Here is a 14,285-nt window from a genome sequence, read left to right on the forward strand (position 1 = left end):
TTTACTCCCAATGTCTCTTATGGTGATGGACGTTTAAATTGAGCAAGTCATTTGTAAAGTACTGTTTAAGCACCGAATCTGTAAAGCGTGTCAAGCCCCAATCTCCTCTCCCTGTCTCCACTGTTCCTTTGTTCGAAAGCACATGCCTGACCGTGAAAAGTTGATGCAAACACGCCCAGTCATGGTGGAGAGAACACTTCCTCCAGCCCCCTGCACCCCCCTCCCCACACATACAAGATAAAAACAGCAACAGAAATGACTTGCAGAACCAAACAAGTACTTCTGATGTGTTTTACAAGCATAAGTTCTTCGTTAAAAGACAAAACACGTTGAAGTTCCATTTTCCATCTTCCCCACTTTTGGTCCCTAATGTACTTTGGTAGCAAAAACTTTATAACACACAGCCCCATTTTCCCCTCTGAAAGATCCTGTTTCCATTTTTTTTTTTTCGTTCTTAGGAGAAAAACAAAAGTTCACTCACGTTGGGTTGAGGAACCTTAAGCTGCAATTTAGTGGGCCACTGGTCTTACTCTTTTCTCTCCATATGCTCACAGCTCCACTAATGTGAAGTGGTGATCTTAGGTCTGTAAAATCAGTTGTGAGAGGAAGACGTGTCCACACAGTACAGTATCCTGCAAAAAAGAAAAGAAAAATGTTTGAAGCACAAACTGAACACACCATCCAGTGCCAGGGTCAGCCGAAAACGAATTGCATTTGAAGTTGTCCCTCCTTGGTAAAATTCCTCCTCCAGGAGCCAAGTGAGAAACTGGATGTTAACAGGTGAACCTTCCAAGTTTTGAGGGCAACCAAGTTGTTGAAGGATGCTTGTTTAACTTGACTTGAAAATGAAATGTGAAGGAAATGGGATTTCTTTTGTAAGTGAAAATTTTATCAGTCATTCATTGAACTTAGAAGTATTTCCCCAAATGTTTAAAAAATACTCAGGCATAGCAACACAAGGGTATATTGTTTTTTGTTCTCAAAGGACTCTCCTCTATGAAAACCAAGAAGCCCCAGTAATTAGGTCAAACTGTATTTCGATAGTCTTTGTTTTTGGAATGTCACAGTACTGCCTTTTTTTTCCCCCCAAACTGATGTACCAGTACTAGTTAAAATTCAAATTAATGGATGTTGCAAAAAAAAAAAAAGAAAGAAAGAAAAAGGGTGTCGCTCAGAATCCCTGATTTAATAGCACCTCTTAGACACTGGAGATCTTTAAAAATTGTTACATTCTCTGGGGAGAGGTTTAATCGGAAAGCAAATAAAGATATCCCAGTAGAAATACTAACGAATTGTGACCATGAAAATCTAGATATTCTGGTCCTCAAACCTCTTTACTTTTTGCTCTCCTCAAATTTTTTCTTCCAAAGAAAGTTTGGATTCCCCCAGCAAGGCTTTCTAATTCACAGACTGTCCTATCTCCCAGATTGGGTTTCAGTTTGCTTGGAAGGTTAAGTTTTTGGTTCTTGACAACCCAGGATTTTAAGTACAGCTAGTCTTCTGTGGCTTTTCCTTAGCCAGGAAGGCTGATCCCAAGGGGGAACTGTTAGGCATCTGTGGAGATGAAGGCTTTCCCAGGTGTTACCTACCTGGCAAAGTAGAGATGAATGGTTTACTCAGTTTGTTTCCATCCAGTTGAATGTAGACAATTTCATATTGAGCTGGTTTAGTAATTTATCCTCTAACAATGTCTCCACCTCCGCTCCTTTCTCTTAGATCTTTTCCCAGCCCTGGAGGAATGGAAGTCTTAGGGATGGCCTTATTTGCTTTTCTCTGCTACGTTTTTGTGGTTAAGTCCCTAGAACCATCTCATATAAGCCAGGTTCAGTTATGGCAAATGCCTGTATGGTGAAAATCACTAATTCTTTTCAGTCTTCTGTGGATAGCTCTAGGTCGAACCATATTCCAGAGAACCTGCTTTTGGTCCCTGTGGACAAAATTGTCTAGTACCGAAGCGATGGGTTTTGACCCAGGGTAGGAAGTTGAGTGACAGAGTAATTCAGAGCAAACAGTAAGTGAATGCCGCGTTTCAAAGTGAGCAGAGTGCTTGCCTGTACTTTTACCACACAGCTCCTGATACAATAGAAGAAAGGCTGTTTTCTAGGGTTTCTGATAGTTGGCTTTTAAGAAGTTGATTCAAGCATCGGTAGGAGTGGTCTGCTCATCAGTGGTGAGAGTCTTGTCAGAATTAATTATTTGAGGCTGGTTTCATAATTAAAATCTAATTGAAAGAGTGGAAAAGCTGCCTGTTTGGGTGGGCCTATAAAGTTCATTTGGTTAAGTCCGAGGTAAAACTGGCTGTGTGCAGTGAGCCAGATTATAGATTTTCAGGGATTTGGCTTTCCATATTTATCAACCTTGTCTTTGCTGCGCAAATATTTTACTTTTGATAGTTACTGGAGATGGCAGTCCTGAAAACATTGCACAGGGTTTCTTAGTAATAACAGGAGATTATGTGGGCAGTTTTTACATTTCTGACTTGATCAGTTGATGACAAAATGATGGCCCCTTGGTTGGTGTAAACTTAGTTGCATTTTATTCCAATACCAGATATTTGCTGGGAGCATAGTTTGGTTCTCTTGGCCAAATTGCTCAGGGTAGAGAATCTTTCTTGTTTTTCTCCCCCCTTTGTGAATTTGTATCTGTGAATTGGTGACTCAGATCCCTATTTGTAAGGCGAGTGGTGACATCTTCTGAACGTCGGAGGTGGCAACAGGATAGGAACGAACAGTGTGGCCTTTGGAGACAGATAAGATTGTGTTTAGGCCTGGCCCTCCCTGCAGTGGGCACTGAAGATAATGCCCGTTTCTCAGGGTCATTGCGGTCAAGTGGGCATATGCAGGACACCCACACAGTGCCTGGCATTCAGCAAAGCTTGGTTTCTTTATCTCCTTACTGTCCCTACTAGAGAACAATTCTAAATAGAATTTATAGTCTGGTATGTAAGCAGAAGCAAGCATAACATCTGTGTTTTTGAGGGAAGTCAATTTATCTTTCACCTCTTAGAGGTTTCTGGTCAGCTTATTTAATTGCAGGGAGATCTAGGTGGAAACTCAGTGGAAGCCATCTTGAGGCATGGCTTGCTTGCTCAACATCCTTATTACAGATGCTGAAACAGTCATGGCGTCTTGAGCTTTTGCTGATGACTTTCCTGTGTACATCTTTGGCAATTAGGATCTGAGTCTTACTACAACCATGGTAGGCCTCCTGAGAACTGAGAAAGCAGGGCTGTGGCACCTAACCCATTGCTGACTGGTCACATCACTGTAAGCAAGCCCTTCACATCCCTTCTCCAGAGTCTTGGGAAATAAGCGAGGCCTGTTCCAACTCCCAAGATTTTCCTACCCTTGAGAATTTGGCTGAGTCAGTTAAGGGTTGTTTTTTTTTTTTCCATTCAGCAGCCAGGCTTGTCCCGTGCTTTTCTTGGAGCAGAAAAGTTTTCAGAGTGTGCAAGGAGCTCTTTTCTCTTGAGGACTTTATTTAGATTTGGGCAAAGATTGTTTCTTTCTGTAGCAGGCCTTAGATTTCCTTCCCATGTCTGACATCTGCAGCTTCTGGCCATGGTCACGGGTTGCTGCTGCTACTGCAGCACTGGTGTCTTAAAAATGAACTGCAAGGTTAGACTGAGTGGCTGGATCACAGGCAGATCCATCATTAGCTGAGCACCTGGTTCCCTCATCCCTGTTGTCCCTGCCGAGTGACCCCAGAAACCATAAATTCCAGAAGCATAAAGGTTAGTACAGCATGGATTCCGTTTGTTCCCTCTAAGCCAGGGTTGGTCCTCTTCTGGTAGAGAGATCATGGCTAACAGTGGACAGTGTAGATGGGGGAGTCAGGGCAATCCTGTGTGACTAGCAATCAGTGACTGCTAATCTTCCAAAAGTGTGATAGTCTGAAGGGGAGAGATTACCTGCCAGGGACCTTCTGAGTGCTTCTCATGTGATAGCACCCCAGCCCAATGCTGAAAATTTTGGTTTTTTTATTTAAGATGTTTATTAGAGAACACAGAGCATGCTGAGAACATGGTGGGGGGAGGGCAGAGGGAGAGTCAGGCTCCCCACTGAGCAGGGAGCCTGACTTTGTGCTCTATCCCTGGGTACTGGGATCCTGTCCTGAGGGGAAGGCAGACACTTTAGTGAGTCTAGGCGCCCCTACACTGAGAATTTGAAACAGAAATGAAGTCACTTGTCCAAGGTCACAGAGCCTAGTGGGTTTGGAGGCAGAGTTAAAACCCGGGCAGTCTGTACCCAGACCTAAGCTCTATACCTGTATGCTGTCCTGGAGACGCTGTTTTCAAACTGCAGTGTTCAGCCATTAGTAGGATATGAAGTCCTGTTTATTGATTTGTCTCCTGCATTTGAAAAACAAGGAAAGGAGAGAGGATAGAAGAAGCAGAGTATAGTGGAGTTTTAAAGCCGCTTAATAAAACTTGTTTGAGAGGAATGTAGAGGAGGAGATGTCAAGGTCAAAGTTTAAAAGCCACTGCTGGATGGGCAGCCTGGGCAGCTCAACGGTTTAGCACTGCCTTTGGCCCAGGGCATAATCCTGGAGACCAGGGATCAAGTCCCACGTTGGGCTCCGTGCATAGAGCCTGCTTCTCCCTCTGCCTGGGTCTCTGCCTCTCTCTCTCTCTTTTCTGTCTCTCATAAATAAATAAAAATCTTTTAAAAAAGAAAAAAAAAAAACCACTGCTGATAGGGTGGGTGGGCAATCTGTAGCTCTCTGATTAAAGCCTACCCATCTGTTTTTTCCCCCTAAGTAAAGTTTTATTGGAACAAAGCCATGCCCATTAATTTATATGATCTGTGGCTGCTTTTATGCTGAACAATAGGGTTGAGTAGTTGAGACAGAAACTGTATGGCCTGCAAAGCCCACAGTATTTACTTTTTGGCCTTTTAAAGAAGTTGCTGGCCTCCACATTGGTATGATATGCCTACTACCTGCACAGCAGCTGCCATGATTTTTATTGTGGCAGAGGTGGTGGGAGAGCATGGGAGGGAAGATAGGTATTCCCTTTAAAGTTGGTCCTGAAGGTGCCTGGCTGGCCCTGTTAGTAGAGCATGCATCTCTTGATCTCGGAGTGGTGAGTTTGAGTTCCATGTTGGGTGTAGATTACTTTAAGGAAGAAAAAGTAGGCCTCAGAAAGAGTGGAGGTGTGCTGCCTCTCCATGACCTGGTGCGGCTCTGTCAGCCCCATGTTGTTCTCCTTCCAGTGCATGTAGAGGCCCAAGCCTGGGCATTTGAACCTTTAACTGAAGGGATTTTCATTTATTAGAAGTAACTGGAGACTTTTTAAAGCTAGTGTGGAAGCCGATCCCAGCTAACACATCCCTGTTGAGGCCCGACCCCAGAGAACTGGGGCCAGATGTGTCACTTGGCTAAATGTGCATTGCAGGTGACTGGTTATAGCCCTCCTCGTTTTCCTTTTTTTTTTTTTTTTTTTCCTCCTCGTTTTCCTAACAGACTTCAAGGCTTAGGTTTCCTTGGGATTCTAGGCCTTGTCATTTCGTGGCACAGCAGAGCAGTCTCAGGACCATAGCTTACTGGCAATGGAAATGGGCCGCCTCCCTGGGAGTGCCAATTGGTGGCCACTTTACTTTGACTTTGGTTGATGCATCAATCACATTCAGGCTTTTGTCCTTCTCTGGCCTCTCAGGAGGGCCTCGATAAGCATTCGGTGAATGAGTTTTCAGTTAAAGACAAACCCCTCAATCACCTTCTTGGAGTTTTAAGTAATCCAGGGTACTGCCTGGGAAATGGTCCGGTGTCTATATTGATGCCACTGACAAAGAAGGTGTGCAGAGCTGATGTTGATGCTGGGTTTGTGTGGAATATATCCCGAGCACCCAGACAGTCTGAGCCTGGCCCTTTGCTGGGCCCTCGGAAAGTCCGGTCACTCCCATCTTCTAATGTGCCCTCCAGGAGCCCACAATTGACTAGAAGTTAACGAAGAGTTGCATACAGAAAATTACGGTTCTCCTAAAATTCTTTTTCTTTCCTTTTCTTTTTCTTTTTTCTTTTTTTTATTTTTATTTTTATTTATTTATTTATTTTTTTTTTTTTATGATAGTCACAGAGAGAGGCAGAGACAGAGGCAGAGGGAGAAGCAGGCTCCATGCACTGGGAGCCCAATGTGGGATTCGATCCCGGGTCTCCAGGATCACGCCCTGGGCCAAAGGCAGGCGCCAAACCGCTGCGCCACCCAGGGATCCCCTTTTTTCTTTTTTTTAATATTTTATTTATTGGGACGCCTGGGTGGCTCAGCGGTTGAGCACCTGCCTCTGGCTCAGCGTGATCCACGGTCTCAGGATCAAGTCCCATATCAGGCTCCCTGCCTGGAGCCTGCTTCTCCCTCTGCCTACGTCTCTGCCTTTCTCTCTGTCTTTCATGAATAAATAAATAAAAATCTTTTTAAAAATAAAGATTTTATTTATTCATGGGAGACACACAGAGAGGCGGAGACCTAGGCAGAGAGAGAAGCAGGCTCCATGCAGGGAGCCCAATGTGGGACCCAATCCTGTGACTCCAGGATCATGCCCTGATCTGAAGGTAGACGCTCAACCACTGAGCCACCCAGGCATCCCTCTCCTAAAATTCTTTAGCGATATATGAACAAGCAATCTTAGTAATCCAAGGCCCAGTTTCTTTCAAGTTGAAAATATCAATACTTTTAGTCGAATGTACATTGAGCGGAACCAAACTGATGTGTTCAGGAAAAGTTACAAGGAAGGTTCTTGGTTCACAAGTTCAGGGATTTGATTTTTCTTTCTGGAATAATAGAAATCAGCCCTCCCTGGATGAGAATCAGTATCTCTCCAGCTGTAAGCAGTCTGAAGCATGGTTGGCATGAGAAGGTGGTTAAAAGAAACTCTCTGTTGCTGAGAAACCAGTTTCAGAGGTTCATCTGACAGGAGGAACTTGGATCAGAGAGATAGATGCCTTTATCCAGAACAGGGGCTGTGTTCAAAGTGAGCGGGAGTGGGATCCCTGGGTGGCGCAGCGGTTTGGCGCCTGCCTTTGACCCAGGGCGCGATCCTGGAGACCCGGGATCGAATCCCACATCGGGCTCCCGGTGCATGGAGCCTGCTTCTCCCTCTGCCTATGTCTCTGCCTCTCTCTCTCTCTGTGACTATCATAAATAAATAAAAAATTAAAAAAAAAAAAATTCAAAGTGAGCGGGAGTGGAAGAAGAGCCATTCATGCAAATGAAATGACCCTTGACTCCATGAGACTCCTCTAGCAGGCCAGGTTTCTTCTCAATCTGTTTGAAGCTCTGTAGAATTGCCCTGCCTAAGAGGTTTGTGTGCTTGGACAAACCCCAGTGTGGATGCCACATACTTTGGGATAGAGTGTTCTTTCTGGTATTGGACAGCTTTGGAATTTCCTTCCTTGGGATTCCCATTGTTTTCTGTCTGGGGAGAAGACTCTTTACTTGGGTTTTCGCTAGGATTCCTTGGACCTTTGTGTGCCTCTCTTATTCCTTGAACTATCCAAAGATGTTTGGTCAGAGTTTTGAACGTCTCAGTTCCCTTTATTCAGTGTTAGAAGAACTGTATTGGCCTTGTGTCTTTGCATGAAGTTCATTTCTCCTCCTAAGGGCTTATTCTGGGCCAGCGTAGTGCTAAGCTCTTGATTTACATGGTCTCAGGAAATCCTTCCCCTGTGAATTCCATCCCTCCCAGAGGTTCTGTTGCTGTCTTCACTTCACAGTTGAAACCCAGGGCACAAGAGTATTAAGGACCTCACCCAATGTGTTAATACCTCACTTTAGCCTTTCTTGAGATATTGCATTTAGTTTGCTTTCTGTGCCTCTATTTTATTTTTGCCAGCCCAGTTACAAATTTCAGGGCAGGCATTTTGTTTTTTGGCCTGTTGAGTTAATTATTCTCTTCCAGATAATTTCTAAATATCTCAAGGGTAGAGGTTAAGAGTTGGGCCTGGAGTCAGAGTGTCCAGGACTTGTTTCACTTTTGCTTCTTCCTGCTGTGACCCTATAAGGCAGTTTTCCTTTCCATTCCTTTCTTTTCCTCTTTCCTTTCTCCTTTCCTTTCCTTTTCTCTTTGCTTTCTCCTTTCCTTTCCTTTCCTTTCCTTTCCTTTCCTTTCCTTTCCTTTCCTTTCCTTCCTTTTTCCTTTCCTTTTCCTTTTTCTTTTCCTTTCCTATGAGAGAGGCAGAGACATAGGCAGAGGGAGAAGCATGCTCAAGGAGCCTGGTTGGACTTAATCGCAGGACCCTGGGATCATAACCTGAGCCAAAAGTAGATGCTCAACTACTGAGCCACCCAGGTACCCCTATAGGCAGATTTCTTCTCTTTTCTCAGCCTGTCCATAAGACAGGCGGCCAAGGATCCAGGACCAATGTAGATTTGTTACTGTGCTTCAGTGTGAGACAAGCAGAAGTGAACTCATTAGTAGTATGGTACCTGGCACGGAGGTTGCTAATACAGAATACTTATCTTTTTTTTTTTTTTTTAAGATTTTATTTATTTATTCATGAGAGACACAGAGATAGGCAGAGACATAGGCAGAAAGAGAAGCAGGTTCCATGCAGGGAGCCCGATGTGGCACTCTATCCCGGGACTCCAGGATCACGCCCTAGGCTGAAGGCAGACACCCAACCACTGAGCCACCCAGGTGTCCCCAGAATGTTTATCATGAATACTGTCTTCTGCTTTTGTATATATGACCCTGAGGTTTCCAGGCAGGTTTTGTCATTGAAGAAATCAGGGCGGAGAGGTAAGGACTTGATGAGGTGATTGAACCTTGCCCTATCCCACTCCCGACCCCAGACTCTAGCTGTCTACTTTGCTGAGGTTGTCCCCACTCAGGCTGGCCTGCCTGCCTGCCTTTCTTTCTTCTGTTTTTTTTCTTTCTTTCTTACTTACTGTCAAATTTAATGGAAATTTTCTAGCATTTTCAGCAGAGGAGAGAAGCCATCATCTACCCAGTTGGAACAGTTATGTCCATTTTGCCAATTTTGGGTCATCTCCCTACATCCCCCATCTGCCTTGCTTATTTTATTTTATTTTATTTTATTTTATTTTATTTTATTTTATTTTATTTTATTTTATTTTATTTTATATTTTATTTATTTTATTTTATTTTTTGCCTTGCATATTTTAAATCTTTTTTTTTTTTTTAATTTTTATTTATGATAGTCACAGAGAGAGAGAGAGAGAGAGGCAGAGACATAGGCAGAGGGAGAAGCAGGCCCCATGCACCGGGAGCCTGACGTGGGATTCGATCCTGGGTCTCCAGGATCGCGCCCTGGGCTAAAGGCAGGCGCCAAACCACTGCCCCACCCAGGGATCCCAGCCTTGCATATTTTAAAAGCAGATCCTAGATTTCACTTTATCTCCCCTGCAAACTCTTCAGTACATGTTTCTAGCTTAAAAGTATTTTTAAAAAATAGAACCACAAAGTTATGATTCTGTCTTAACAAAACTAACAGTAGTTACTTCATATCTGAAATACCCAGTCCAGGTTCAGATTTCTCCGTTACGGCTCATACTGTCTTCTGGCAGTAGGTGTGTCCATGTCCGGGTCCCAGCACCGGGCAGGCTCTTATGCTCACGTTGAAGTGAGGGGTTCAGGGTACTGGTGGTCTCTGGGCTTCCCTTCTTCCCTGGTTGGTTTATGCTTAGCTGCTCAGATGGGGATGTGTCTGTGACATGGTCATGTTACCATGGAAATGGTGTGATGTCACTGTCTTGTGCCCCTACCTGAGAATGTTGAGGGAAAGGAGACACAGAGCTCATTTGCTCTTGATTTCTGGTCGATGAACCTAGGTAGTAAGGACATTGAAAAACATGTGCAAGACCCAGAGGCTTATTTCAAGAATTTCCTGCCTCTGAAAATCCCTCAGTGAGGTTCCTCCCCACCCCCTGGGGCTGCTCTACCTCAGTGGAGGGAAAGGCTCTGTGCCTTTCGTCTTAGTAGACAACTGCCCCACTGGGTCGGATTTGGGGACTTCTGTGTTTAGGCCTGTCTTTAAACATTTGAAGAGGCAGAGCCTCTTTGTAATATTTGTAATTTTGTCCCTAGTTAATGGGTCATTCAGAGCCTACCCAGGCAATTTGTTGAGCGCTTGGGCAGTTAATGATCATAACCCTGACCTTCACATTAACCTAGCCGCCTCTTGTCAAGGGCTCTCATGATCTTCAGGTAACAGCCACTGCTCCCATGAGTTTCCCTCTTTTTTTTCTCTCTCTTCTCTCTCTCCCTTTTTTATTTTGCGCCTCCCCCCCCCTTTTTTTGTAAACCAGATTGATCCACAAACCCAGGGCCCCTTTCAGCTTCCATCCAGATCTCTTGTCTGGAGAATTTCCATGTTGGGAAGCTTCATTTTTTTAAGTGGCCTTTGTCCATTCTTCCTGGGGTACAGCACTCCCTGTGCTTTTCCTTCCTGGTCAGTGACTCGATTACTTTCTTTTTTTTTTTTTTAATTTTTGTTTATTTATGATAGTCACACAGAGAGAGAGAGAGAGAGGCAGAGACACAGGCAGAGGGAGAAGCAGGCTCCATGCACCGGGAGCCCGACGTGGGATTCGATCCCGGGTCTCCAGGATCACGCCCTGGGCCAAAGGCAGGCGCTAAACCGCTGCGCCACCCAGGGATCCCTCGATTACTTTCTTTTACCACCTAAGTTAGAGCTGAGGAAGGGGAGATGTTGGTTTGTCAGTTTCAGCAGCAGGATTTGTGGGGAGAGGTCGGTGCATGCACAGTTAGGGCCAAGTGAAGCTAGGAACTAAGTTGACCAGCAGTTAGCTGTGGCCCCCAAGGGGAGTTGGCCATAGCTTCTCCATAGAGAAAATGCATTCCATTAAGCATCTGGGCCAGTTTAGGCTTATCCATGCAGGGGCATGCTGGTGGTAATTGGTTCTTTTTTTTTTTTTTTTTTAATTATTTATGATAGTCACAGAGAGAGAGAGGCAAAGACATAGGCAGAGGGAGAAGCAGGCTCCATGCACCGGGAGCCTGATGCGGGATTCGATCCTGGGTCTCCAGGATCGCGCCCTGGGCCAAAGGCAGGCGCCAAACCGCTGCGCCACCCAGGGATCCCTGGTAATTGGTTCTTAAAACCAGTAGCTGCTTTTTATCTGGTTCTTGATGCTTTCCTCCTGTCAAAGGCTTTATCCTTATTATCTCATTTAACCATAACAACCCTCATGGGTGCTACAGTGATCCCATTTCACAGATGAGAAAACCAAGGCTAAGGTAACCCAAGAGCACAGTTAGGAAGCAGCAGAGCTGGCTGTTAACGTGGCCTGCAGGAAGAAGCCACACACCCAAATCTGTAGGCTGGTGGGTGGGGCTAGCCTACTTTGGAATCATGAGATTTCTTTGCCGAGTGCTGTGTCTGCCAAGCCCCTGGTGTGTGATGAATTCAGCATTCTCCTGTGCCCTGCAGAGTGGCCAAATAGGCAGCCCATAGAAGGGGCATCCAGATCTATTCTTTGACCTGAGAGGAGGAGTTGGGTGTCGCCAGTTCTGTGAATGGAAATTTCAGTGCCCTGGAAGCTGAGTCTAGGAGGCACAAGACAGATTTGACCCTCTGCAAGTCATTGGCCTCTGCCCATTCCCTCCCGGGGGCCAGTTCCAAGGCCGTCCCCCAGCTTGGTTGGTTTCCCGTCCCTAATGGCTCTGGCAGGCCGACCCCAGTGCAGCCATCCTGGGATGTTGCCAGTCCAGGCTCTGGGAGTAAGATCTTGCCTGCTCTGGCTGACGCTGCAGGTTTTCTCTTGCGTGCTGGTCTCAAGAGGGCTTGGCAGGTCTGGATTGAAATGATTAGCACAATGGGGCTTCCCCCACTTTTCTTGAGGGATTATGTCACAGTCTATTAGGCGTGCTTCCTCGGTATTTAATCCCACTCTGACGTGGGTTTTGCTGGCAGTCTGTGAAGTGACACCACTGAAGCCCAGCTGCCGATTGCAAGACTGCTTTTGTGCTGGCGTGTCAGTGGTCCCCAGGATTTCTGCCCCTGTCCCAGGTGGCTTGGTTTTCTTGTTGTTTCCCCCGCCCCCCAAGGAAAATAGACCCTGTATTTGTGCAGGACACTTAGCTGGGAACTTCCTGTGTGGGCAGAGGGGCACTCCTCCCCCCCCCCCCCCGCCCCCAGGTGACCAGAGGTTAGCCTAGGGCTCTGAGAAGTTTGAGAGTACTGCACAGCCAGGTAACACTGAGAATGCACAGTGGTCACTAGGGTGTCACCATCTGTGTCCTCTCTGGTCTCCTGTTCCCCTTCATCAGTCACCAGCTATTTGTTTCTGTTTGTCAGTTTCTTCCAGATCCCTCAGGAAACAAAGTTCCTAAGTATTCATGACCTGTTCTGTAAAAAAGTTGCTTGGTAGATTCTTTTTTCTTTTCTTTTTTTTAAAGATTTTATTTATTCATAGAGTCATAGGCATAGGATAGGGGCAAGAGAAAGAGGCTCCCTGCGGGGGGAGCCTGATGCAGGACTTGATCCCAGGATCACGACCTGAGCCATAAGGCAGACATTCAACCAATGAGCCACCCAGGCATCCCTGCATGGTAGATTCTTGCTGAGCCCAGATATCCTGAAGGTGTTAATAAGATAATGCAGAGAATTCCTCTTTGGCTGAACATCTCTGTAGGGTGGATTTGAATGCTGTCCACCCCTGCTTTGGGAAATCCTTTGGAATGAAAATGCTTTCTTCTGGAATCATTCTTGCTGACGGTTAAGGCTTTGGAGTTGCCCCCAGGTATTAGATGTAGAATGGCTGGCTCTTTCAGACAGGATGGCATGGGGCAGCAGGACAGGGATGGTGGCCTCTGCTGACCTTGGGCAAGACCTTTTTCTGTCCTATCCTAGTGTCCTTGCCCTGGAGTGAGCAGAGGTGAGAGAATGTCTGGACTGTTGGCTCTTGATGAGTCCTTTTACCTCCTCTTCCTTAGAAGACCTCCTGTCTGAAACAAGAGGGTTGAAGAGGTCTTGGATGTCCCTTCTCCTCTGACAGGCTTTTCCTGATTTCAGGAGGGTCTCTCCCTATGGGAGCCTTACTTTCTTTAATCAGGGCTTCTGGGAGCCCAGGCAGTTATTGTCTGCCTGCCCTGGGCTTCTGAGTAATTTTCACCATGTCCCTCTGAGCTTTTTCCTTTCCAGACTATTGTCAAGAGTGCCGCTCTTTTTAGCTTTTCTTCATGGAAGGCTAGCCTCTGTCTCAGGGCCTTCCTCAGCTCCATAATGTCTGTCTATATGGTCTGGCTGCCTCTCCCTGTGTTTCTCTTGAGGTGTGGTGACCTGGCCTGCCTGCAGGTGTTCCCAGCAGGGATGCACATCAGGTTTGCTCTCCAGTAACCACCCCCCCAGTGGCCCCACACACCCCCAACGCCACCCCCACCCCCTGACCGCCTGCCACCGCAGTCCTCAACTTCAGCCATGCTGCCCTGTAACAGCCACTCCCTCTGGTTGGTGAGCTTGCCAAAACCAGTTTCCCCAGTTGGGTGGTACTTTTACTGTGGGCAAGGCCACTCCAGCCCAGGCAGCTCCGTCCCACACCCTGTCGTCCCACACCCTGTCGTCCCACACCCTGTCCTGTGGCCACACCCAAGCTGGTGCGGAAGGTGCCTCACTTGTCAGGAATGCAGGCTCCTCCCAGCTTTACTCTGTATCTTCCTGTGGGGCTGACCACCTCCCCCACCCCAACCTGGCAGTTTGCAAGGAAGCCACACAAGGCACCAATTGAGGCGCCCATCGGTCATCTCCCTGATGATGCCTTTGAAACATCAGAACAAATATTGTGTCCTGCCTTGTGTATGTGAGAGCTGCTCTTGACCTCTGCTGGGGTATCTGTGGGCTTGGGGCCACTAGGGTTTTAAGCTAACCTGACCCCATTGAATTGGAATTAGGGTTAAAAGAGGCTCCTCTTGCCAGCATCCTTGACATCTGGGGAGCAGCACCACCCCGGGGGTGGACAAAAGGGGGTGGCATGAGCGACAGGGCATGACGGACTCTGGGAGAATCACCAGTGTGTTTGTCTGGTAGAACCTGTGGAGGCTCTGGGGCCCGCTCTCCTAGTGAGCTTGTTCTCACACTGACCCCGGTCCCGCCTGAGCAGCGAGATCTTTTCTGCCTGAATTAATTCCCTTTGTGGTTAGCCTTTTTGGTCCTGGGTTCATTACACCACTGTTTCTGTTTTCTTCGGTCTCATTTAGGGTCCTAGTTAATAGAGAAGGAAGGAACTTTTTACATTGTCTCACATACTCTTCCATGGTCATGCATGAGGAACTCTCGGAGCTTTTTCAAGATTTGAACACTTTATTTTT

General features: G+C 46.4%; 2 protein-coding genes across 12 annotated transcripts in view; one reads left to right on the forward strand and one right to left on the reverse strand.

Annotated features, from left to right (window-relative positions):
• Positions 1–9,632, reverse strand: part of SAE1 (SUMO1 activating enzyme subunit 1) — a 108,601-nt gene extending 98,969 nt beyond the window's left edge. For 2 of the 4 annotated variants that reach the window (XM_077847480.1, XM_077847469.1), the window contains exons 1-2: positions 9,474–9,632; positions 482–632 (exon numbers count right to left, since the gene is read on the reverse strand). The gene's annotated coding sequence lies outside the window, so the exon portion shown is untranslated. Of the gene's footprint in view, positions 1–481; positions 633–9,457 lie in introns of all 4 variants that reach the window. The other 2 variants (XM_077847503.1, XM_077847488.1) reach the window with 2 other exon arrangements.
• Positions 1–14,285, forward strand: part of ZC3H4 (zinc finger CCCH-type containing 4) — a 47,006-nt gene that overhangs the window by 3,620 nt on the left and 29,101 nt on the right. Inside the window, exon 1 of one of the 8 annotated variants that reach the window (XM_077847456.1) lies at positions 9,754–10,163. The exons of the other annotated variants lie outside the window; for them this stretch is intronic. Coding sequence (XP_077703582.1) covers positions 10,153–10,163 — 11 coding nt within the window. The 5' untranslated portion in view covers positions 9,754–10,152. Of the gene's footprint in view, positions 1–9,753; positions 10,164–14,285 lie in introns of those variants that run through there. 8 annotated transcript variants of the gene reach the window in all.

This window comes from Canis aureus, chromosome 1 (assembly GCF_053574225.1).
Source record: "Canis aureus isolate CA01 chromosome 1, VMU_Caureus_v.1.0, whole genome shotgun sequence".
Classification (NCBI taxonomy): Eukaryota; Metazoa; Chordata; class Mammalia; order Carnivora; family Canidae; genus Canis; species Canis aureus.